The sequence below is a fragment of the Chiloscyllium plagiosum genome, chromosome 22 (genome assembly GCF_004010195.1).
Source record: "Chiloscyllium plagiosum isolate BGI_BamShark_2017 chromosome 22, ASM401019v2, whole genome shotgun sequence".
In the NCBI taxonomy this organism is placed as follows: domain Eukaryota; kingdom Metazoa; phylum Chordata; class Chondrichthyes; order Orectolobiformes; family Hemiscylliidae; genus Chiloscyllium; species Chiloscyllium plagiosum.
This window is the reverse complement of record NC_057731.1, coordinates 32,787,828-32,814,526: the sequence shown is the minus strand read 5'-3', so window position 1 is coordinate 32,814,526 and position 26,699 is coordinate 32,787,828. Positions and strand designations below refer to the sequence as shown.

Genomic DNA, 26,699 nt, shown 5'->3' with positions numbered 1-26,699 from the left:
GGACTGCAGTGTAACAGAGGACAGTGATCCAGACTAGATATCCACAAGTGAAATGTGAAAGACCATCATTTACCCTCTAATGAATATTGTTGGCCTTTGGGCATGTAACTGAAACCAATTCTTCCTCTTTGCTTTCTATTGTGTATCAATAACCAGTAGTCATGTGATTGAACCTATTTTCAAATACTGACTTACTTTTTAAACACCAAGGAAAGACTTGGGATGTCTGCAATTCAGCATCAAGAATACAACAGGTGCAGAGAAATATTGTGCAATCTTGCCTTACAATAATTGCGAGGTTTAAGAAGTCTTCTAAAGGCTTTCGACAAGCTCCAACTTCACATGTAAAGAAATGAGTCTTCTGGTTACAGTAGTCATCAGTGCCTGTCTGCATGACCTATTGAACAATCTTCATTTCAGTGCAACCCTGCAGTTAATTTTAATCTGACCTCAGTATCTGAAGTTACCTGAATCACAGTTCCAGAGCAACGAAAGCCCTCTCCTTCACTGGATTCTTAAAAATACATGAAACAAACTTAGAAAATGATGGAAAAGCTCAACAGGTCTGGAAACATTCAGAGAGAGAGAAAGAGAGTTAAAATTTTGAGAGTTGTATGAACAGTCTCTAAATGTTAATTCTGTTTCTCTCTGCATAGATGATGCCAGACTTGCTGAGTTTCTCCAGCATCGTCTGGGTTTGTTACAGGTATCCCCAGTATTTTCCATTTGTTCTTAAAGACATGTGAACTGCTAACTATCTTGTGGGGCTTTAATGGTTAGTGATGAGTACTTTCTATCTCTCTTGGTTGTGTGATGTGTGATTGAGAATTGGTAGTCATTTCAAGCTATGTGCATGAATCAACAACCTTGCCCATTTAAATCCATGAAAGTTGGCTGTTGGTTTTAAATTGACCACACACTGATGGGAGGTTTGGGAACACCAACATTAGCCTTTTCAAGCACTAAAATACATTTTAAACACAGTTTAAAGATAAGGGGTAGGTCATTTAGAACAGAGTTGAGGAGAAACTTCTTCACCCAGAGAGTGGTGGATATAAGGAATGCTCTGCCCAGAAGGCAGTGGAGGCCAAGTCTCTGGACACTTTCAAGAAAGAGATGGATAGAGTTTTTAAAGATAGTGTAATCAAGGGTTATGGGGATAAGGCAGGAACAGGATACTGATTGTGCATGATCAGCCATGATCATAATGAATGGTGGTGCTGGCTCAGAGGGCCGAATGGCCTACTCCTGCATCTATTGTCTATTGTCTAATTACTGTTTTAGTATGGGCTCTTCTGTTCTTCATACAAGCTTAGGCCAGACTTGCAGATCACGGTATACCTTAGAGGCTGATCTGCATGCATTACATCCTATCGCTTTCACTGCAGATAGCGGGTAAATTAGTGGTTTCAGTGTATTGCTGTCCTTTGCCTGTAATAGAAGAAGGAAGAGAGTCTCACACTGTAAACAGTCAGGCATCAAGTAAATCAACAGTGATGCATTCTCCCACAAACTATCAATGTCCCCTTGCCAACCCTCAAATCACTATTTCAAGATTTTGTCCACAATTCCAGCTGTGAAAGTACGGTAATCCAGTTTACACCAAGAATCCAATCTTCCAGCAAACTGCAACTGAAATGCAGATTCACCAAAATCTAATTGAATGGTAAGATCTGCTGAAGAATCTCAGCAGATTTGGCAAAACCTGCAGACAGAGAAATGAAGTTAATGTTGTTCACTCTCCACATATGCTGCCAGAGCTCCTGAGTTTCTCCAGTACTTTGTTTTAGTTTCAGATTTCCAGCATCTACAGTTCTTGTTTTTTGTTTTAATTTAATTGAATGGTGGACTGGTTTCTGTTTCTGAATGGCCTAATCCAGTTCTAATTCCATATCTAGGAATAATTTAACTTTGTAACTGATTTATAGAATTGCAACCCTTTTTTGAAGATCTAATGGTCATACATCCATCTTGTGTTATGAAGCCAGAACATTGACAATGCAGTGAAATGATCACCTCCTGAGTATCATTGTTTGATCTGAAGGAAGAGACATTTACGTAAATACTTTATAATTGCATGTATTTATTTTAGTGTGGAGTGTATTTGAATGTACTGGAAAGTAACAGATTTAGCAACAGCTAAGCAGAAGCAATTCCTTCCCCGATTTGCAAAAATCAGTACCTTTGTTGAAAAGGCACTATAAAAAGCTTGAGAGAAGGTCCTATATCCAAAAAGAGAAAAAAAAAGACCTGTAGCAGAATATTTGAAAATAAATGGAATTGAATACAATGTTCCAGGTGAAGAGAGTAAGGGGTGTGGATGACATAGTGATGTCTCTTGACAATTCAAGGGAACGATGGATACCAAAAGGATAGCAATGAAATGCCGTTAGTAATGGATGCCAGAGAAAAACAATTCACTGCAAATGAACAGCAAACTGCTGAACAATTTACCCGAGGGCATTTAAAGAGCAAGAAGCTGTGAAAACCGACTTAATCACTCAAGATTGTAAGGATGATACCAAGTGTGACAGTAAAATATTGCGGAAAACATGTCAACTTTGATGATTTTGAAGTCTGTTGCTCACAGTGTGTTCATTAAAACACATCCTCCCCATTGAGGTAGACAGACAATAGAACTATTAAATTAATAGCACAAGTAACATCTCCAAAGGAATTAGAAGCAAAATACTGTGGATGCTGGAGGTCTGAAACAAGAACAGAAATTGTGAGAGAAATTCAGCAGGTCTGGCAGCAACTGTGGAGAAGGAAACAGAGTTAACGAAGAGGAATCATACCAGACTCAAAACATTAACTCTGTTCCTCTTTCCACGGATGCTACAAGATCTGCTGAGTTTCTCCAGCAATTTCTCATTTAGTTCTTAAAGAAATGCTTGCAGCTATGACTATTCTTAGCAATAGATTTATACATAGAATGTGCACAAAGTATTTTCGGAATGCCCACGTCAATAAAGTCTTTTGCTCATGGTCCAAAACCAGAGTAGATAAAACTTCTATCTTTGAGAGGTCTGCAATGTTTGTACTTCATTTGCACTATATTATACAAGAAATTCAGCAGGCATCTCATTGTTATGGTTTACATGCAGACAGGAAAAGGATCAATATTATTTATCTTCAGGATGTCACTCACATTAATCCTGGTCCATTTTCTATTATGGTAACATTCAAAGGGTGACATCTACGTATTTATTTATTTTACACATACTTATTTGGGCCAGAAGGTGTTCTGAAGTGTTAGCAACAGTTGCAGTAGCATATGCAGATTGAAATTGGGACAGCACAGACACCAGGGTTCGATTCCAACCTTGGGCATTTGCCTGTGTGGAGGCTGCCCATTCTCCCGGTGTCTGTGTGTGGTTCCTTCAGATGCTCCGGTTTCCTCCCACAGTCCAAGGTTGTGCAATACAGGTGGATTGACCATGCTAACTTGCTCACAGTGTCCACGGATGTGCACACTAGGTGGATTAGCCATGGGAAATGCAGGGTTACAGGGATAGGGTTGGGGTGGGAGGGTGGATGCTCTTTGGAGGGCCAGTATAAACCCGACAGGTGGAATGGCCTGCTTCCACACTGTAGGGATTCTATGAAATGGATCATATGTCCCACTGGATTCTGATTTGACATGGTTAACATATTGGATCTGAACTTGACTACTGCTTCAATGTTCCCTTTCTGCATCCAATACTTACATTCAAGCATAATTACCAACCCCATCAAACACCATTGCACCATCCAGAACAATTTGGGGAGCAAACTTTAAATTGTGTCAGAACGTTGCCATTATCCAATAATCATCGTGCAATTAAATGTGAATATGGAGATGGATACACAGCTAACAACAACAGGGACGTAAGAATGTGGCAATATTAGCATTCCTCCTCTTAAATTATAAGACAAAGATGACAGATAATAAGCAATGTGAAAAGAATTAACAATTTCACAATAACTCGGGGGCTTGGTTCTGCTTCACCTGTTCCCCCTGCACACTTTGTTGTTGTATGTTCGAGCAGTGACAAGGACATAAGAAAATCAGCACAGGTAGGAAGGTGTACACTCGATATTTCATGTAAAATACTAGCTGGTTATACAAATCTACAATCATACCACTGTGAATATCAAGCTGAAAATGATTCCCTAAATTTGATAGAATTAAATTTAGCAACAGTGCCCTATCCATCAACCTCGCCACAGCCTGCTGCACTGAAATGATTGAATGCCATGCTAAAAGATATGTTTCCAGTGTAATTTATTATGACATCCCATTAAATGTTGATGTTGTATTGAGTCTGTAGAGGGCATAAATAAAGTATTTCACAATACTGTCACCTTTTATATATAATTTCACCAAACCATTATATTTACATGATATCAATTTTTAAATTAACCCGTATAATGCAAACACTTTCCATCAGTGATTGCAAATTCAATGCAGCCTCAACTGAAACCTTAACCTTTAGAGTGGCAACATAGCATTTTGACAACACATCAAGCAAGAAATTGTAAAATTTTGTTACCATCGAAAGGACCTCACAGTCACTATTTTGTTAGATGTAATTTTGTGACTGTAAACTATTAGAATACAAAGCAGTTGTGACTCTCCTGGCTTCTGCATGTTTCCGATAAAGGTTTTTTAAGCACACAGAATATTCAGATTGAACAATTTTAGAAGCTGAACATAACTCACCAAAATAAGCAAATTCAGAAGAAATCCTTATCCACAAATATCACTCCACTCCGCCTCACACCAAAGAATAAAACATTAGCATGAACAATGTCAACCTGTTGCAATAGTTTGAATTATCGAATAATGGGTAAAGTAAAATTTTGTATTTCATAGGAATTCTGTGCATTGTGGTTTGGTTGAACAAAGATTATTATACACTTCATGTTTTTCAACACACAGCTGTTAGATTGGATATTCAGGTTAGACAAATAAGAACACGAAGAATTGGAGCAGTACCGCTCCTCAAACCTGCTCTGTCATTTAATAAAATCATGGCTGATCTGACCTTGGCTTCAATTCCACTTTCCTATTGTTTCCCATTAACACGGCTATACTTCAAGAATCTGTTTATCTCAGTCGTGAATATATTCAATGACCTAGCCCCACTGGAGAAGAGAATTCCAAACATTCATGACCTTCTCAGAAGAAATTCCTCCATATCTCCACCTTAAATAATAGATCTTAGTTGGAATGAACACAGGGACACAGGCATATCTCCCGCTGTGGGTCACTCGTCAAGTTAATACTGTTCATTGATGATTGATTCTCAGTGATCAAAGAACAACAGATTCACTTCAAGTCCTTTCACATATTCTATAGCAAAATAGCCACTAAGTGACTACAAAGAAAGGTTTGTAAAAACGTTTTCTTGCAGAAAGTTGTTGGAATAGAGCATTTGTTGCCACAGGGAATTGCTGAGGCAACCGAGGCTTGAGGGGGAAAGGTGCCTCAAGTTTGAAAGCTGGGGAATATACATAACTCTGGAGAGAGAAAACTGCAGCGGGGTTAGTTTTACGCTTGGTGTGGAGAAGAGCTAGTCTCAAAGTTTTGGCCTGAATGGTCTCCTTCAATGCTCAAAATCTGTATATACTGCTGGAAGAGGGAAAGTAACACTAGACTAATGAAAAATAAAGCTAGCTTCACAAGGTTTCATATTCCAAACAAAAAAAATGTCAATAGTAGATGCTTGTACCTGGGATCTCATACATCTGGAATTTCTTGTGGGGTATTCTGATCTCTTTCCAAGAAAGAATATTATTGTAAATCATAAGATAGGGCATAAATGGTCTTCTACTGTATTTCTCCAGGACTTTTAGCACCTTTTACCAAAGTTATCATGGGAGAGCGGTTGAAGTCCAACTTTATCATATTAACTTGTGCTAATATCTGCAAAGTCAAAAAGTGTGGTGCTGGAAAAGCACAGCCGGCCAGGCAACATCCAATGAGCAGGAGAGCCAACATTTTGAGCATAAACTCTTCATCAGGGAACATCTGCAAATTTTATCATGTCAATTTGATTTAGATTTTTCTTGGTGCTAACTTTGATATTCACAGTTGAAGTTTACTTACTGAATATAATGTTTGGGAAGGATGTACAATAACCTGTTGGTGTGTGATTTCGAGAGGAAACTTGTTTCAAAAGGAGTTTCAAATAACATAGTGTGAAGTTATCCTTTTGCATATGAAGGTAAACAACAAGGGGAACAGGTGAGTGCTTTGTCAAAGTCATATCAACATGTAGATAGAGGAGAGTTCCCTTCTGTCACCTAGGTGAACAAATCCATGCAGATGCAAACGGAAACCCAAGGGTAACAAAGACAGAGAGAGGATAATTTTAGACTTACAGGAGGAATGACTGCTAGGAAAACTCTTTCTACCCTCTGACACGATATCCGGATCACCTGTGCAGTGCATCTCAGGGTTCATCACACCGTCCGGAAAGCAGCGGTTGAAGAAATCAGGACGTGGTCTGAAAGAAAATATATCATGAAGATTTAGGCGTAATAGCTTAGTGTTTTTGTAATGGAGAAAGCAATACTTTGATAGCTAAGTAATTATCTCAGACCAAACTACTTAATAATTTGCTCTAAACTTGTTCTTAGGAAATTCAGCAAATCCATAAGGACCTTCACCAACTTTTACAGATGCACCATAGAAAGCATACTGTCTGGTGCATAACAGCCAGGTATGGCAACTACACTGCCCAGGACCGTAAGAAATGCTGCAAGGCTGTGTGCATAGCCCAGACCATCACGGAAGCTAAACTCCCATTCATAGGCATCATTTACACTTCCCATTGCCGTGAAAAGGCTGCCAACACCATCAAAGACCCCTCTCTTTCAACCTTTTCCATCAGGCAGAAGATACAAACCATTTATCACCCCCTGAAATAAAGAACAGAAAATGACATCACCACAGGAAATGACATCACCAACCCAAGGAAACCCAAACACATAATTAGAAAGTGGGCTTAATCTGGAGGCTCACTGAAGATGTTACCTAGAATGGTGACAAAATGTTTGAAAACGAACCTTCCAGCTCAGCGAGCAAATCTACATCCAAAACATACAGAAGCTTGAACACATGCACCAACAGGTTGAAGAACAGCTTCTTCCCTGCTGTTATTGGACTGCTGAATGGACCCCTCTAACTTCATATAATGTTAAAATCATGCAACAACAGGTTATTAAAGGTAAAACAGGTTGATTTGGAAGTACAAGCTTTTGGAGCACTGCTCCTTCGTCAGATAGCTATTGGAGCAAGATCATAGGACACAGAATTTAGTAAAAGGTCAAATTGTCATACAACTGATGCAAAGTCTTGAACAAACCTAGATTGCTATTAGGTCTATCACTAAGAATGGGGATGCAGGTTTCAAGTGATTAATATGTAAGTCCCAGAACTTCTTTCAAGTCACTGTCCTGAGATAACTTAAGGTTTTATAAAAAAGTGACATCTCAGCTCAGACAATGCATTAAAGGTGTGAGGTTAGAGTCTGCTGTCTCCTAACCTTGAGTCAGACTGGTTCTATTTCCATAGTAGAAAATCATAAAATGCCACATGGACTGACTGCCTACAGATTGTATGCTTTTTGAGCAAAATAGAATGTATCTGCAAGTGCAAATTCACCCCATAGACTTATATGTCTGTGTGCATGTGTGAGGGAGACAGAAAGAGAAGAGAGTGTGTGTGACTATGTATATGTCTGTGGTGTGTGTGTGTGTGTGTGAGTGAGAGAGAGAGAGTGTATAGTGTAGTGGGGTCACCTGTGGTGTGACATGAACCCAAGGTCCCAGTTGAGGCTACCCTCATGGGTACCAAACTTGGCTATCAGCCTCTGCTCAGCCACTCTACGTCGTTGTGTATCCCGAAGTCAGCCTTGGAGGATGGTCACCTGAAGGTCTGAGGCCAAATGTCTCAGACCACTGAAGTGTTCCCCGACTGGGAGGGAACATCCCTGTCTGGTGATTGTTGTACTGTGTACATTCACCTGTTGTTGTAGTGTCTACTTGGTCTCGTCAATGTACCATGCCTCGGGACATCCTTGCCTGCAACATTTGAGATAAACAACATTGGCTGAGTCACATGGGGTACCAGCCGCACACATGGTGAGTGATGTCCCAACATGTAATGGTAGTATCAACATTCTGACACGACTTGCAGTGGTTGCCATGACAGGGTTGTATGGAGGTATGGTTGGTGAATCCTGAAGGCTGGGCAGTTTGCTGCAAACAATGGTCTATTTAAGGTTTGGTGGTTGTTTAAAGGTGAGAAGTGGAGGCTAGGGAAGCTCTTGGCGAGGTGCTCATCCTCATCGATAATGTGCTGCAGGCTGTGAAGAACATGAAACCTGCATTCTTATTCTAAGTGATTAAAGACTTAACAGCAATCTAGCTTGTTCAATACATCGCATCAATTATATGACACTTTGATCTTCTACTATAAATTCTGTGTCCTATGATCCTGCCCCACTAACTACCTGATGAAGGAGCAGTGCTCCGAAAGCTTGTACTTCCAAATAAACCTGTTGGACTATAACCTGATGTCGTGTGATTTTTAACTTTGTCCATCCCAGTCCAATACTGGCATCTCCACATCAAATAATGTTGATCTTGCTAATGTTAATCTTGCTTTGTGCACCTCCTGTGCAGCTTGAATGCCTTGCTCTGTCTAAGCATCCGATGATCTATATCTCCTCGTTTGTCTGTACTGCTTGCAAAACAAAGCTTTTACTGTACGTAGGTACATGTGACTACAATAAATTAAGTCAAATCACATAATGTTTTGAGAAGTGTTGAATGTTTTCCAATTGATCTATGAGAAGGAATGTGCATTCACTTAAGTGAGACTTTTAAACAGAGTTCTACTTGTTTTCACTAAGAGCATTGACGTCAGAGGTTACAGAGTGACTGAGGCCTTCCTTTGCTGCCTATTCTCTTTCATATTTTGCACAATCTCTTGATGGTGATCAAATAAGAAAAGCCTTCACTGTGCCCATTATTTTCTATACAACGTAGAAGGTTGTGAACTAATTCATGTAGTGGCTTCACATAAACTGATATATACAGCTTTCACAAACTAGAGTGATAAACAGGTCCAGGAGACAGATTTCACAGATGTTCATTCTTCGAAAAGAAATTTGGCCTGGATTTTTTGTTGGTAAGAACATTGTTCACCCAGCATGGGGATCTTGTGGATTTCTATCATGGCAGACTCTGAAGGAATTGCCTGGAAATGGAAGATTGCACTGGGTAACTCCTCTAACCTAGAACTCTCCAAATGTGTCCATTTAAATTAGAAATATTGAATAACTCAGCCATTTCAGAGGCTATTTAAGAGTCAACTAAATTGCTGTGGGTCTGCAATGACGTAGCCCAGTCCGGTTAAGTACAGTTGATGTCCTTCCTTAGGGATATCAGTGAACTAAATGGGTTTTTCCAAACAATGTATGGTATACAAATTCACAATTTATTAATTGTACTTAAATTCCACCAATTTCCACATCATGGGATTTGAATCCTTGTTGTCAGATCACCAAAATGGATCTCTTGATTACTGCTTGAATCTGTCAAAGTGCTAGAAATATCAACAAAGACACAAATGACTGTACAGTTTCCTACTTTGCTCTAAATTCTTCTACATTTCAATGTAATACCTGAAAGAAACCTAAATGTGAAGCAGTAAAACAATAATAAAGCCATTCACATGAGATGGAAAATTAAACTCAGTGACTCTGAATCTGATGAATAAATTGAATCGGTGCTGTTGGCAGTATCTGCTATTGTTGATCTTCCTTTTAGTGTTGAAGATTCAAGTAATAGGTCTAGGTCCAGAATACTGAAACTAATGGGAGATCATAGACTTTTAAATCAGCCTCTAAACATTGTGGGAAGCTGTTTAGAGGAATGCAATAAGCTTGTGACAAGATTGATCACTCAGATTAATATGATCATTGACTATTGATTGCAGAACCCCATTTACATTCAGCAATGTGCAGAGAATGCAAAAGTGACCATAAATTGTAGATTTTCTCTAATGTGTCAAGCTGTGTTTAAATGTGTAAACTAGCAGTGCTGCTTTGGAAAATAATGCAGCAAATCATAAAACATAGCAGTGCACGTAAAACATCCTATATTAGTGTAGGCATCTGGAAATCCTCTCACATACATAAGATCTTAAATAACTAACTGGTTGACAAGGCTATTCAAGTGCTATATAATGGAGAGGAGATGTATTGGGTCATTAATTCCTTGCAGTGCTGCTATACTGATGAAAACAGTTACAAATAATGTTCATAGTTTGTTCTTTGTTATTTATACCATTGACAACACATTTTGAAAGGATGTGCCAAGAGAAACATTGCTTTTTGATATTTTGCCATTGCCTTGCATTTAGTACACAAAGGTCTTCACAATCGGCAGGGCTTCTGCAGGTCTCTCAGGAATCCAGCACAAAATGGCACAAAATCAGATTCACTAAACATGGGGTTGCTGGGTCCGACAAAAATGTCGCCACCCGAGTTTTCATTGCTGAATGGAGCAGGTCACCATCCATAGGCGATGCATTGCTAATCCCATGCAAATACAGTTCCTTCTCAATAACACTGTAAATGCTGGTAAGGTCATTGCTAAAAAAGGAAGAAAATAGAGAGATCTTTTCTCCACTAGATAGCAATGAACTGCGGACCCCCTTGAGCTCATATGCTGTTTGAGCTTTTTTGAGTCCTGGAGTCTCCCCAGTTTGAAGATGCAGGAGAGTGGGAAACATGGGAACAAGTTTCAGCATTAAGCATAAGAGTCAAGTGTAGTACAAAATGGTATAAAGTGGAAACACGTACCTTTGTTTGACTCCACAGGTGATGACAAAAGATGCACTCCCTCATAAGTCAAATACAACATCACAAAGCTGTGCAAATTTCTCTGAGCTTGTCATTCATGGCATCCCAGACAAACCATGGATAGAGCTTGGAGTAGACCTCTCCTCTCTCACTGGAACTGATTCTCTCATCACAGTCACACCACTGTGAGTTAGACCAACTGACATCAATGACTACTCCTGAGATCACAGAAAGCCTGAAAGCACAATTCAGATGTCATGGTATTTCTGACAATGTGATCAAAGGCAATGACCCATCAGTACATGAGTGAAGAACTCAGACACTTCCTGAATGATTGGAAAATTCATCACTACACATCATCTCCACTTTACCCCCATCGAAATGGGAAGTTTGAGGGAATGCTGAAATTTGCCAAAAGGACCATGAGCAAATCAGTTCAGCTATATTATAATCTTAAAATGAAAAACACATTGCTAAAGATTAAAAAAAAAGTTTAGTCCACTTAGTAACTTCAAATTACTTTGGAACCATAAAAAAAGGAAGGCCATTCAGCCTATCATGCTTGTGCCAGCTAAATAAAATACTCCATATTCTAATTCTATTTCTCAGCAGCTGGTCTGCGGCCCTGCAGCTCACAGCTGTTCAGACACGGATCCAGGTTCCTTCGAAACAGATTGTGGCTTTCTGCCCGAATCACCAAACTGGCCAGTGAATTTCAAACATTCTCCATCCTCTAGGAAAAAGACTTTCCTCATGTCCCCTCTAATCATTTGGTCTTAAATTTGTTCTCACTGATATTTTATCTCTCTCTCCACCAAGGGAAACACATCTGTACTGTTCATTCTATGCAAGCCTCTCATTATTACATGCACTTTGATAAGGTTACCCCTCAACCTCCTTTATTCCTGCCCCATAGCTACAATTTTCAAGCTCTGACAACATGCTCTCCTCTACTCTCTACACAATAAATATGTTCTTCCTGTAATGTAATGGCCTGAACTCTACACAGAAAATCAGCTGCGGCCTATCTAATGTCTAATATAGTTCCCGCATTACATCTTGTATTCACTAGCTCAATCATAGAAAGAAAGCATTTCATATGCCTTCTATTCAACCTTTGCCATCCATTCTGTCACCTTCAGGCACCCATAGGCATATATTCAAGGGTCTATCACTTCTTTTATCCCTCTCAATATCCTCCTATTTATTACATTTTTTGATTGGCTTTCCCTCCTCAAATACATAACCACTCACTTCTTCAGATTGAATTCTATTTACCATTTCCATGCCCATTCAACTGAACCATTGATACCTTCCCACAGCCAACAGCCATGTTGTCTGCAAATTTCCCAAGGGTTGCAACATCACCTCAGGAACAAGCCTAAACCAAGCAAACAGATAATAACCCACGAGGGTACCACAAAATGATGTGACACTTTAAAGACTGTGTGTGCATCATGTGTGCAGGGACACATGAAATTGAAAGCACAAACAGACTTTTATTCATGCATGATCATTTTCTTTATATACTCTAGATGTGGAGTGACTTGCAAATTATACTGCATGCAACACCCTTTTCACATTATGGGAAGGAATGTTTGAATAACTATACTTTTATACACTGTGGCTTCCCATATTCATGTGACTTCTGCTAACATCATATTAAGCAAATAAATAGTACTAAATTGTATTCATCTTATGGAACAGACACCGATCAGATTGGAATTCCCGGATCCTCTACAGAATCCTAGCTAGGACAAATGTGCAAGTCTTGCTGATGGAATGGAATATTTAAAATACGGCAGAACAGTCCTGTAATTTCTCATTTATAGAACACCATCTATTTAAAGCTAATAGCTGGAAGAGGGGAAATGGTTGAATGTTTAATTTTCTGAGCAGCATGATGGCTTAGTGGCCAGCACTGATGCCTCACAGCGCCACGGACCCAGGTTCGATTCCAGCCTCAGGCAACTGTCTGTGTGGAGTTTGCACATTCTCCCTATGTCTGTGTGGGTTTCCTCCGGGTGCTCGGCTTTCAACCCACAGTCCAAAGATATGCAGACTAGGTAAAGTGGCCAGGCTAAGCTGCCAGTAGTGTGCAGGCTAGATGGATTAGCCATGGGAAATGCAGGTTACAAGGATAGGGTGGGTCTGGATGGGATGCTCTTTGGAGGGGTCAGTGTGACTTGATCGGACAAATGGCCTGCTTCTATACTGTAAGGATTCTGTGAGACAGCAGATGAAACTATATTGCTCTAAATCAAAAACGTGACTGCAACTGTTGAAATAAATGGGAATAAAACTTCAAATGCAGCAACATGGATCAAGAAGAAAGAAACATCTGTGACTGAATGTATCTCAATAATTTCAAGAATCCCAGTACAGTGTCAGAGGAAATCTAATAATATCACAGGATTAGCGAAAAAAAAAAATCAGTTGTCAGTGGAATAATCGGAAAGTTGACTGCAACACAGAAAGTCAGCTGGGTACTTCCAGCTGTAATATTCAAGGATTGATTTCAGAGTATCATATCCACTTTGTTTCTTGCCTCACAATCACTGAAGCCTGGCTTCACTTTTAGCCTGTAATGCATGCCAGCATCTTGAAGTCTCTCATCCAAGTTTTGTGTTTCCTTTCGTCTACTATTATCATCATCCATTTCACAAATCCTAAAAGATTCTGGCTGTAGGATCTGGAGATTGTGACAGCTAATTAGCACAACATATTCCTCCAGCAAAAGGGAATAGCATATAATGCAAGGAACCGCAGGTCACTGCAGGAGAAAGCACAGAGATCTGCACATTAATTTATTATGAAGAGGATACTCTGTCAATCATTGAAACAAACTCTGGCCTGGCAGTTGGGAATAGAGATGTGGGCATCAAGATGTTTCAGTTAGTTCGTGATTACATGTATCTATTCTTTACTGTTTCCATGTACTCTTCAAGCACTCATCAACTGCCAGGCTCTTTTAAGTGATCGAAAGTGCCTCAATAAAATAGCATACTGCTCGCACAGACTGAAGTTAGCAATAGTGACTTTTATCCTCCAGAGTCTACAATTCTGGAAATGGAAGACATTTCAATTCCCTGCCTCTCAGACAGCATTGCCACCAACAATATCATTCACTGAACCTGGTTCACTTAGAAATAGTCACTAAGTCTGTGGGAGGAGAGGGAGTGGATTATGAACACTGCAAATTTGAAAATTTGAATTTAGATTATTATTGTCACATATACCAAAATACAGTGTAAACTACTGTTTTGTGTTTTATCCAGGCAAATCATATCTTATAAATACATCAGGGTAATGGAACAGAATGCAGAGTATAGTGTTACAGTTACAGAGAGGTGCAGAGAATGGTCAACTATAGTATGAGAGGTCTATTCATAAGTTTCATTACAGCAGGGAAGAAGCTATTCTTGAACCTGTTGGTACGTGTTTTGAAACTTTTCTATCTTCTGCTGAATGAAAAAGGGTGGAAGAAAGTATAACAGGGTTGGGAGGGGTCTTTGATTATTTTGGTTGTTTCCTGAGGCAGCAGGAAGTATAGACCGAGTTAATGGAAGGAAGGCTAGTTTTCATGATGGACTGGGTTGTGTTCACAAATCTAATGTCTTGCAGTCTTGGGCAGAACTGTTGTCATACCAAGCTGTGATGCATCCAGGTAGGATGCTTTCTATGGTGCATCTAAAAAAATTGCTAAGAGTCATTGTGGCCATGAAGTAGGTGCACAGGGTTATTTGGGACAACAGGAAACAAGAGGCTTAAAGACCGTCAGACACTGGCTACAAAAGTGTATTAATCTTGATCTCAGGGTCCTTCATATACAAAAGGACCTGCACCGAGAGTCGCATGTATCTGACATTGTTGGGCAGCCTCATCAGTTTGCTGGAATGCCTGTGGAGTTTTCTGCTCTAACATCAACAGATAAAGATTGTCATGGTCATTCTAATGCCTTGTGAAGAACCCAACGATTCCAGAAACATCTTCATACCTCTCCTCTCAGGGAGAGGCCTCAGCAGGTCAAAAACCTCAATGTGAAGACACAAATTGAAGGATTATGTAGTCCATTTGAAAAGGATAATGTTAATTGAATTGCAAAGTATAGAATCTCTTCAAGGCTACAGGATACTCAGGTGACTCTTTCTCTGGAATGTCACAAACCTGAGGATCTATCCGTTTCCATGAAGGCAATTTGACTGTTGACCTTGGTAACTGGAATCCCCATCCCACTCCCATTCCCAATGTGGGAGCCAGTGAGTGAGGCTGTTTCCCTTCAGAGCAGCAGCAGCACCTGAGAGTGAGTGTGAAAGTGGCCCTTCAACTTTGGATAGCCAGGCTTCCTGGTCTTGTGTGGTTACCGGTGTGTTGGGGTTGCTGAGGTGTATGTTGGACACTTGTTTCTCATTCTCCATCCCATGTGATTTATATTACTGTAGTTTGCAGGGGCTATCTACACATTAAAGCTAAGGTAGCATATAGAAATATTAGAATTAGGATTTCAGTACTAAGAGAGGTGCTGACCTTTCCCCTGTCCAGCCTGCCAGCTGGATGCAATTAGATTCCAGGACACCATTTCAAAACTGCACAGGGAATTTTACCCTGCTCCCCAGGCAATTTTTTTATCCATCAAGCAACACCATGAAAACAGGTTATCCAATAGAAAGAAAGTGAACGATTGTGACATTATGACAGTATTATAGTTAAAAGGTGCTTCCTTATCTGCAGGGTGCTTTGGGATGTCTTGATGTGGTAAAATGGATTACATCAACACAAGCTTGTTATTCCCCCTCGAGATGCAGCACTAATGCTCTGCCTAATTTTGAATTATTGTGAGACCTAGCTCATTCCTCTTCACACAGTTTTCAAATATTAGTTTTATTTTGGTTTTGCATACAGACATAATGATCAATTTAGAGAAAAAGGAAAATACGAATGGCTCTGTAGGAAAATAGCCTGAATAAATCTTTGCACCATCTAACTGACAGTGTTAATACATTCAAACAAAGAGAAAAAATGTAATATAGAGGGGCATTGTGTTATTAACCAGGCATTGAGCCAGAAATCCCTTACCAAATGTTTAAGAGCTCTGTAACAATATTATAGAGTTCTATTAGACTATAGATGAAATATTATAAATTATAACCACTATCCAATCATGACACACCATTGCAAAGTATAATTATTTAATCAAACTTTTCAACAAAAAAAGGAAAGAGAAGGTGGGCAGGGAATTATTCCGAATGGGATCCTCCATCAGTTCCAGGACTCCATTTGAAACATTATCCTAGGTTCCCTTATCAAGTTCTGAACAGCCTGTTATGGACTGTGATTTTCACCATTTTTCATACTTCCAAAGTTTACAGTTCTGTCCTTAATGGTTCATTTATCAAACTCTCTCAGTCATGGGTGAAAGAAAAATTTGTTTCAAGCAATAGAAGAATGCCTGACCCAGAAGTTTAATTTTGGAAATTAAACTTCTTCCCCCCACCCACCACCTTCCCCCACCAGCCCGCCAATGTTGCTTGGTTTTTTGGTTCCCAAGCCTCTTTACTGAAAGTGAGGCTTGATTGGAGGATGAGACAGCACCAAATTATAATTAGGTTAGAATGGGGAAGTCAAATAAGCAGCAACATTGAATAAATTATTAGGGCAGTCTGGCGATTCACCACTGATAGCTGCAGGCCTTCCACTTAGGGAGGACAGAGGTCAAAGATCGTGAAAATTCGCCAACTCATATTCCATTCAAATAAAAGAGGATCAGGGAATTTACCTTATTATGGAAGTTTTCAGGTATTAAGATTTGGCTTGCAAATTTAAATAATGAACCTGGTTTTATACCTACTGTTGGTGGGGTGGGGGTTGGCATGTAAAATCCAACAGGTGGCCTAGCTATTTGCCTCCAGCCTATCTGAAACTTCATGAGGGCCAGAAGAGGAATTGGCAGCCTGCTACCCTTGGGCCTATTGAAACCTTCAGGCCCAATTAACGGCCTCTGTCATCCCACCCCACCGCGGGTAAAGATTGATAGTTTTGATTGAGTTGCCTGGTATTGGGTAAAGTGCACAGAAATTCTTATACAGATCCCCTATGTTCCTAAAAGACTCCATCCTTCAGGTCATGTCACCTTTTAACCTTCTACCTCAGTCTTTTGAACATGTTCATGTCCCTTCAGCAAGATCCCAGACTCATTCCCTGGGCACTTTGTCATGGTAGGTGTGCCTGTAATACCAGCAGTAGCCACAAATACAAGTTGGCACTGCTGCCACTACAGAGCAGCAGGCCATCGGATTGGCTGACAGCTCTCCAGGCTGGGATAGAGGCAGAAGTCCTGCTTAAAGCAATTAACTCCGCTCTCAGCATTAAACTGGTGCAGGGCAGCCATTGTGATCGCGGCAAAGGACCAAACACAACCCCCTCCCTGTCCCCAACCTTTTAGGTGGTGGTGTGGGGAAAGCAGTTGGACCTTGTACAATCCCACACAATATTCTATTGTTAACTACAATTTTTGTGTCTTAGACAGTTCGGGGAAACAAATCATCATATTCTGCTATTCGTCTTCTCCCATTCTCTTCATGAGGTGGAATCATTTCAACGCAGTCTTAAAGCCATATTATCCATAAGTTATCTGATTCTTGAGATTCATTGTCTTTGTTATTAGCAGCCTGACACTTGGCCAACAATAAATGCTTTAAGGATTAGGATGCTTGCCCCCAAATATTGGACTAGAGGAATTTTATTAGCTCCCTACTAGCTTTTATCTATGATTAAAACAGACGGTAAGAGTTTTGTTGCTAAACTTAATCATAAATCCCATCTCAACACATCACAGAATGAACACAATCATCATACTAATTTGTATAAATCATTCTTTATTCAAGCTGACAAGACTAATAAATGGAAATAGAGGAGTCTCACACATTCAGTGTAATGTGGGCATACCTTATTAACTACACATTCAACCAGAACATATCTTGATATAATGTACCAGCTGCTAAGAGACCCCTTCACATTAGTTCCAGCTGTTGCATTCCACGTAAGAGATTGCAACAGCGGTTCGGTTTTTAAAACTGAACTTGCATATGACCCACAATATATAAGAGGCAATTGTCAGCCCCGCAAGGACAGGCAGCTTTGGGACAGTGGAGAAGTAATACATTCTTAAACCTCACATCAGACTCAAAACCACATGGGGGTGGTTTGAACTGAAGTGGTCAGTCAGGAAAAGGCTTTGCGCCTCCTACTTCTCAGGATTTTAAAAATTTTTAACCAAAGGGGTGGTTTTGTAGCTGGGAATGCTGTAGGTGAAGAGGGCAAGAAGGGTTTGTAATTGACCATCACTTATGCTCCTCCCATCATTTGGGCCAGGATGAGCAGGAGCATCACTGTTGGCCACAACAAGCTGGTGTCATTACAGAAGTTGCAATCGCCAACCTGCTTCCCATTGCCCTCCCATCTTCCAACAATTTCCAACTCATCCTGTTTAGCTGCCATCCACTCAGCTGCTTTCCTGCCTAACAGTCAACCTGCCAATCAGGGAGGCTGACAGGGGATAAGCCTGATGAAAAATTGACAAGGTGTGCTGCTGTTTCCTTTGACAAGATGTCTGGGTATCCATTCCTCTGCAGTTTCACGTGGGAAATTCTCTTTCCACCCTCACTGTGGTCCCTAGTAAACATCAAAACCATTGTCTCCAAGTGTACAAATACATTTTCTTTGAATATCATACAATTTCTCATTACAGTTAAGACATAACTACAATCCAGAACCAAGTCAGATCCCATAAATGATCCTCCTTCTTCGCTCACTTAACTTTTCATTTGTTCTGACCTGATTGTTAGGTGGATTCAAATTGGGATTGCTGAGGAGTGGTAGACATTTCCTGTCACTTCTCGGAGGGAAACAATATTGTGGATCTAATATTGTGGCAAGTAAAGTTATTGGACACATAAAGGTTTGAAAATGTATTTGATAAAGCTTTCATTTGCTACACTATTCCAACATAGAGAGAAAACACACTGAAATGGATTACAGCGTAACTTGCATGTAATGCCATTGAAATGAAAATCTGGCATTACACTTTTTGATCTTCAGCTTCTCCAGGCAATAAAAATGTCTCTGATTATGGCTTCCCACGTGAAGCCATTATTAGATTCTCAGCTTTAAGTGGCTTTATAAAATGTCACTATAGCCCAGTAGCAATAAAGTGTGTCTCAACCAGATCAATATCGTTTCAAGTTGTAGAATTATTTGCCTTTTGGATGTCCACTTGCAAGCACTAACAAAAATTGTTGCAAACTTTTTGTTAGGCCTGTAAGTTAAACCTTTCATTACTTGAAGACTTGGTATAAAGAGTGGGAATGCAGACAAAGAAATGAAGCAGACTTGCATTTATATAGCACTTTCCATGTTGTCCCAAGTTGCTTTACAGCCAATGAAATTCTTTTGAAGTATAGTCACTGATGTCATTGTCGGTAAGCTACTGTCAATTTTCCCACAGCAAGCTCCCACAAGCCCTCTTTGAACAGTCCTACCTGTCCATCTTCCTTCCCACCCTCCTGTCTAACTTATCACAATCACCTGCATCTAACCATTGCCTTCCCAGACACCTTCACCCTCCAGCCCCATGCCCCTCCTATTTATCTCCCAGTCCCCTTGCCCCGCCCACATTCCTGATAAAGAGCATATGCCTGGAATGTCAATATGCTGTTCATCGGATGCTGCCTGACCTCCTGTGCTTTTTGACTCTGACCGTCCAGCATCTGCAGTCCTCACTTTCTCCTAAGCCCCCAATTATTCCCAAGGTGAGAAGTGGGAGTCTGGACAATCCCTGCCTTTGCATGCCCACCTTGGGAAACTCTGGATAGAAGGGTGAGATCTTCACGGATGGATGCAGTTTGGACCAGCTGACCCCGGAGAAAGTGCGGAGGCAGCCACAGGGCATGTCAGCTGTGGAGCCAGCCATTTAAAAGGTTGTGGGACTATCCTCAATGTAAAATAAAACAGGAACATCCTGCAGCCCTCATCCCTCACACAGCCCCGATCATCCAACCTAACTGACCTCAAGGCCCTATCATCCATCATGTCAACAAATGGCCCTTCCGTCCCCATTACCCAACTATGCACTTTCTCAAAACAATGAGCCATAGAGTGACAGTAGAATGCACAAAAAGTGCTTTTACAAAAGTGATTTATTCATCACTTCGCACATGTTAAAACCACAATGTTTAAAACAACTTTATTCACTGCAGATCATCAAGTCCCTAAAAAGGTTTGTTATCTGAAACGGCAACATGCTTGAAACAACTTAAGATCATAATTGAATATTGTAAAACTAACAGAAATCAGACAGCCAGTTCTCTCAGTTAGTCTCGAGTCAGGTGGCTCTAGATCAGGTTCTGATCAAGGACACCGGGTAAAGGAGCCTGGTGAGAACTGTTCTCAGTTGTTGTTGCACTCCCCACGCTCCCTAACCACACATACAAATCTCCTCCCGTCATCATTTACCTGGGCTTGGGTTGTTCCATGTTTCTGAACCTCCAGTCAGGGTTTTCTGTGTAGCAGCCACCATCTTCCCTATGGCGCTATCTTCCCTACGGCGCTATCAACCAGTTCCCCTATCCAACTGGCTGGGGAGAGGGCCATCACTTCCACAAGGTGCTGCCCATACTTTACTGTGCCTCCTCGAATTGTTTCTTGTAGGGCAGCATCAGCGCGCGTGTTTATGTTTAATTTCCCCTTAGGCTGAGTACAACAGTTTGCCTGTCGCTGTCAGTGATCCAGAGAAAATCAATACCCCACAATGCACTGAGTAATTCTCACCAAACGTTTACAAGCAGCAACACAGTGTGACATAAGCCAGATGAAATTGATAACAAACTGGAGAAAGCAACAGAAGAATCGACATTGTATGGGCCAAGTTGACCAAGGAATGGTGACAAAGGAGGTGCAGCAACCTCCTGTCTAAAGAAGGGGTTCAGTTTGCCTTCAGCTGCAATGCCGAGGGTTTGCTTGGTCATTGTTGCTAGGCCCACAGTTACAACAGGCTGCCAAGGTCGGTTGGCAGCTCTCCTTGGTTCCTCTTTAAATCACAAGAAAGGGATCACTAAATGCAGTCCCCTTAAGCTGTGCAAAAATGAACTGATGCAGTTACTGTCAAGTTTTACTTCCAAATGCGTGAGAACCTTACCAACTCTAGGCATAATTCAGTTATATTGTATGCAACACATTAACTCTGTTTCTCTCTCCAGCGATGCTGTCAGACCTCCTGAGTTACTCCAACACTTCCTGTTTGTACTCCACTGGAAGTGGTTGCGTAAAGCATGCAGCAGATGTGCAGCATGCAGCCAGCAATGTTGCAAATTCTCTTCATACACAGTGCTCAGATTTACAATGAGCTGAGCTCAATGAAAACACACCAACCGGCGTCAAGCTAAGCACAAATCCAAGCACTGCACTCAGCAAGGTCCGAAACTCATGAAATTACTGCTCCTGACCATTCAATTTTTCACATTGCAAAATGCCAAAGTGAATTTCAAGGTCATCCATAACACCAGACAACTCCAGTCAAGAACGGGGGTAACCAGAAGGTAGTAACATTTTTCCAATTTCTACTGTACAGCCATTTAACACAAATTCATCACCCAGCACAATCCCAATTGCTTTCAAGCAGAAGCATGTCACTGTGTGAGAAAAGACTTCAGTGTTAAAAATCTGGCTTTGCTACATCTGAAGCAAGTCTGAAATGGCTCCTGTTATGTACCTTCAAAAGGGGACTTTACCATCTCTATGCTGAAAAATTACAGAATATAGAAATAACTGATGTCTTGAATTCCTGTGTAGTGCCATTTTCTTCTCAAGAGCAGTTGCCTGTCTAGAAATAATGGTGATGTCACTATAACCCTTCCCAACAACCAATCTCATCCCCCACCTCACCAACTCCCAGTTTTCATCCATTAACTGTTACATTCTTGTGAATTTCGGGACCAAGCTCTTATCTATCAATATCATATCCAAAAACACAACTGGTTTATCAGAATATTGTGATTTTTTTCCAAAGTTGGCTATCTTAATCTTCTACTATTGTGGTTGTTTTACATCTAAGCCTTAAGTCTTCTTATGTGATGTTAAACTCTTAATTGTTCAAAACAAAACAGATTCCCATGAATTTTGTTCACTTTGTCTGCCACACAATGTAATCCATGACATCACAGGCACTACCCATTACCTCTTCTAAAGAAACATGTGTGGTAAATTTCTTGCTAACTTGCTCCTTGTTTATTTGTCCAACTGAGATCATGGTTTTTTTTTCCGAACTCAACGCTACATAATTTTATAGAATTCATGGGATCACTAATTTTAACATGCTGTACTGTACAAATCACAACTTACCTTCCCACTATTAACTTAATCGTATTGGTAAAGATTCCATTCAGAGCAAGGGCCAGAGAAACAGCTAAGTATTGAAAAAGAAAAACAAGCATTGTAAGATTCGTTCAAACTAAAAACAGAGGACCACAAAAATCTGGATGTGAATTTGAAATACGTAACATGGTAATATACACTGAGTGAATACTTTACCTAAACAGGCCTCTTTAATCTCTGTTTTATCTGTTCTTCGAATTATTTTGACAACAAAGATCACTGCCAGGGGTGTGAGGAAAGAAATAGCCTGTGGAGACAATGAAGCACAAAAGTAGAAGTGCATTTAGAATTCCACCTCCATGATTAATACTGAATGCTGCAAATCATACACAATATCCGACATCTGATGTCTCTGTGTTTTAACTGATGTCATTAATTGCTCTCAAATAAAATAATTTCAATCCTTTATCAACAGCACGATGGGGATTTTTAATTAAACATCAAACTAAATCAACAATCATTTTTCAATATTTTCTTTCTCATAGACAGCCGATGTAAAGTCTGTTCCACAATTATCACTCTGATGCTAATGTGAACTAATTTTATAGTTTTAAACATTCTTCTACCTTAAGATAAATGGAAGTTGCCATATCATTACATTTTAGACTTAGAATCCCTACAGTGTGGAAACAGGCCCTTCGGCCCAACAAGTCCACACTGACCCTCCAAAACGTAACCCACCCAGAATCATTCCTCTACATTTATCCCTGACTAATGCACATAACCTATACATCCCTGAACACTATGGGCAACTTAGCACTGCCAATTCACCTAATCTGCACATCTTTCTGGATTGTGGAAGGAAACCAGAGCACCCGGAAGAAACCCACGCAGACATGGGGAGGATGTGCAAACTCTACACAGACAGTCACCTGAGGGTGGAATTGACCCCAGGTCCCTGGTGCTGTGAGGCAGCAGTGCTAACCACTGAGCCACTATGCTGCCCAATTTGCCAGTATATAATGATCCAACAATGACTTGTCCTTGCTCATTGTTAAGTACATATAATTCACGAAGAAGCACAATGGTATTTTGTAAACTGGACACTTTTAATGCATTAATTGCCACTGATGAGTTAGCAACATTCAATATGGAAGCAGATAAACATGAAGATGAGGAAAGAATGGAGTGGTGACAAAGCTTTAATTCAATTAAAATGTAAATTGCTCAAAGAATTAACTCCGCATTGATCTAATACCACGATTAAATCATGAAGCAAAAGAAAGACCTGCATTTATATAGCATCTATAAGGTGCATTTTCCATAATGAAGTTCTTTTGAAGTGTTATTCCTATTGTAATATAGGTAACAATAGCAATGAATTTTCACACAACAAACTCCCATAAACAGCAATGTGACAGGATCAAATTATTTGGTTTTGTGATGCCAGTTAAGGGATAAATATTGGCTAAGACACCGGGGACAATAGCCCTGCTCTTTTCTGAAGTAGCGCTTTTAGATCTTTCAAATTTATCCAAGATGGCAGACCAAGTCTTGGTTTACTTGTTTATCTGAAAGATGCCACTGTCAACAGTGCAGCACGCAGCCAGTATTGAACTGTACTGTCAACCTTGATTATTATGCTCATGTTCTGGACTTGAATTTGAATCTACAAATACCTGACTCATGATTCCTTACTACATTCAGTTCAAGTGTCCAACCTAAGTCTTACATTTGATACTTCTTTATGTGATCTATTTCTCAAACCAAGTTGAAAGTTGGAATGTCCCCTGATGTTTATACAGTGCCAATACTACTCAGAACTCTTAAAAATCAAACCATCCGAGAATCTAACTATCTGCCTTGATATTCAAAGACAATAGTATCACTCAATGCCCCACTATCAACATTGGTCAGTAGGTGAACTGGACTAGCTGTACAAATACTGTGATTACCCAAGACTGGGAATTCTGCAGCAAGCAGCTCACCTCCTGACTTCTCAATACCTGTTCATTTTTACAAAGTTCAAGTCAGGAAGGTAATGGAATACTCTCCACTTGCCTGGATGACTGCAGCTCCATCAACTCTCAAGAAGCTTGACACCATCAGGACAAAGCAACCCATTTGATCTGGACCTCATCCACCACTAGAACCATTTGTTCCCTTCACCACTGTTGCAGTGTGTTGGGACACATACAAAATGCACTACAGCAGCTCACCAAGGTTCCTTCAAACAGCACTCCGAATCCATGACCTCTATTATCAAGAATGACGAGGGGAAGTAGATGCATGGGAACACCGCCATCTGCAAATTCCCTGTCAAAATATGTGCCATCTGGGCTCGGAACTATATTGTGGATCCTTCACTGTTATTGCATTAAAATTCTGGAACTCCCTATCAAACAACATGATGGAAATATCTATACCACATGGCAGTCATTCAAGTAGTTGGGAATTTAAGTAACAGATCTATATTTTTTCTCCTATGTGCGTGAGTACATGCAGAATATTCTTGAGATCTAGGCATTGTGGTTAGAACACCATTGATTGTCCAGGTCTAATTGCCCACGAGAAGCTAATGGTAATCTGACTTCTTGAACTGCTGCAGTCCTAAGGGTGTAAGGACATCCATAGTGCTGTTAGGGAGGAAGTTCCAAGATTTGCGACAGTGGACAAACAGCGATATATTTCCAAGTCAGAATGGTGTGTGACATGGAGGGGAATGTGCAAAGCTAGTACTCCCATGTATCTTCAGTCTTTGCCCTTCATAGTGTATGGTTCACTGATGTAGAAGGCGCTCTTGAGGAGTCTTAGGATAAGTTGTTACAGAGCATGATATAAATATGCACTGTTGGCACTGTCTGTCAATGGTGGAGGGAGGGAATATTAAAGATGGTGGATGGGTGCAATAAGTGCCTTGTCTGGGATAGCACGAAGATGTTCAATGCTATTAGAGCTTTGTTCATTCAGGATAATCAGTGTTGGCCCATGATAGGTGAAGAGAGAAGAGAGTAGTCTGTAAACTGGAATAGTGGTATTGGGGTCATACAGGGGATGGGCAGAGGGTATTAGGCTGCGTGAGTTGGCATAGGTATATGATTTTTTATTCATTTGTGGGATGTGGGCATCACTGGCTGACCAGCATTATTTATTGACCATCCCTAGTTGCCCTTGTAAAGGTGGTGATGAGCTGCCTTTTTGAACCGCTGCGGTCCACTTGCTGTGTGTTGACCCACAATGCTATTGGGGAGGGAATTCTAGGATTTGACCCAGCGACAGTGAAGGAACAAGGTATGGGGCATGATTGGTGAATCCTGGAGGAATTTTTTTATTTCTCACTTTTAGAGTGGTAAGGTACCTCTCTGGATATAGACCTGAAACACCTTTGTATCCTTTGGGAGAGGTAAGATACCCTTCAGGATTGTGAAAGGTAGCCTTGTGTGTAAAAAAAATGGGAAAACTCCTTCAGAATTGCAAATTTATCCAAAAACCTAGGTATGGTTAAAAATAAATACTGCTAAGGTAGTTGAGAGTGCTTGGCTATATAACATCATCGTAAGATTTGTACTGCATGGCTGATTTCCCAAGTTACAATTTTCTCAATGGTGTGTCTTTGAGGAACAGCTCCACCTGCTCATTGAATCAAAATGGTTATTGACTTAAGGTTTTTAATTATTTAAGGTAGACATTAATTGCCACAAGGTATTAACCACAAGCAAAATGTTTGTTTCAATAAATATTGGAAAACATTAGTAAAACGTTTGTTTTCATAAGGAACTTGTCATTTCAATTTCACTGTATTGGTTTGTTTTGTATCAATTATAGCATGTTATTTTTAATAGTGGCTTAACTAATACAGTGGTAACTTGATTTTCTGTCTTGACATCTTAATGCCCATACATGATCATAGATATGTTGGCGTGGTGAGGGAAGGACAAGAGGTGGTGGGTGGCAGATGAGTTGTCATGGGCCTACAAAGGATCATGGAATGAATAGAACATTGATGATTGATGATTAAATGGCCAATGGGTGGCACAGGGGTATGAGCAACCATGAGGTGGCTACAGAAACATATGTTGGCATGAATGTCATAAAGAATGAGTTGGTGAGAGATCAGGCTTATATTCCTTTTCATTTGTACATGCTGGAAGCTGCATTTATTTACACATAAGGTCCTGTTCTTCACTGCCAAAAGGAATATGTCCATACACTAACTAAACAGTTATACAGACAATCCAGTTCCTACTTAATTCCATGGCACTGCCATGACCAATTAGAGTTAACCTGTCGAGTTTGAATTTGGTCCGTTATTTAAGATATTTTATACTTCCAGCTGAATCTGCATGCCATCCCTAGTCACAACAATCGCCACCTTTTTTTCATGCTGTATGAACTGCTGCTTCCTTTATTGTCTTTTTCTTGTGTTTCGGTACTGGTAAGTGCAAGTTGAAAAGTTATGACTTCATGTCA

General features: G+C 40.3%; 1 protein-coding gene across 2 annotated transcripts in view; it reads right to left on the bottom strand.

Moving 5' to 3' along the window:
• Positions 1-26,699, bottom strand: part of plpp4 (phospholipid phosphatase 4) — a 248,717-nt gene that overhangs the window by 98,605 nt on the left and 123,413 nt on the right. For both annotated transcript variants that reach the window (XM_043712701.1, XM_043712702.1), the window contains exons 3-5: positions 22,446-22,536; positions 22,257-22,320; positions 6,370-6,494 (exon numbers count right to left, since the gene is read on the bottom strand). In XM_043712701.1, coding sequence (XP_043568636.1) covers positions 6,370-6,494; positions 22,257-22,320; positions 22,446-22,536 — 280 coding nt within the window. The remainder of the gene's footprint in view (positions 1-6,369; positions 6,495-22,256; positions 22,321-22,445; positions 22,537-26,699) is intronic.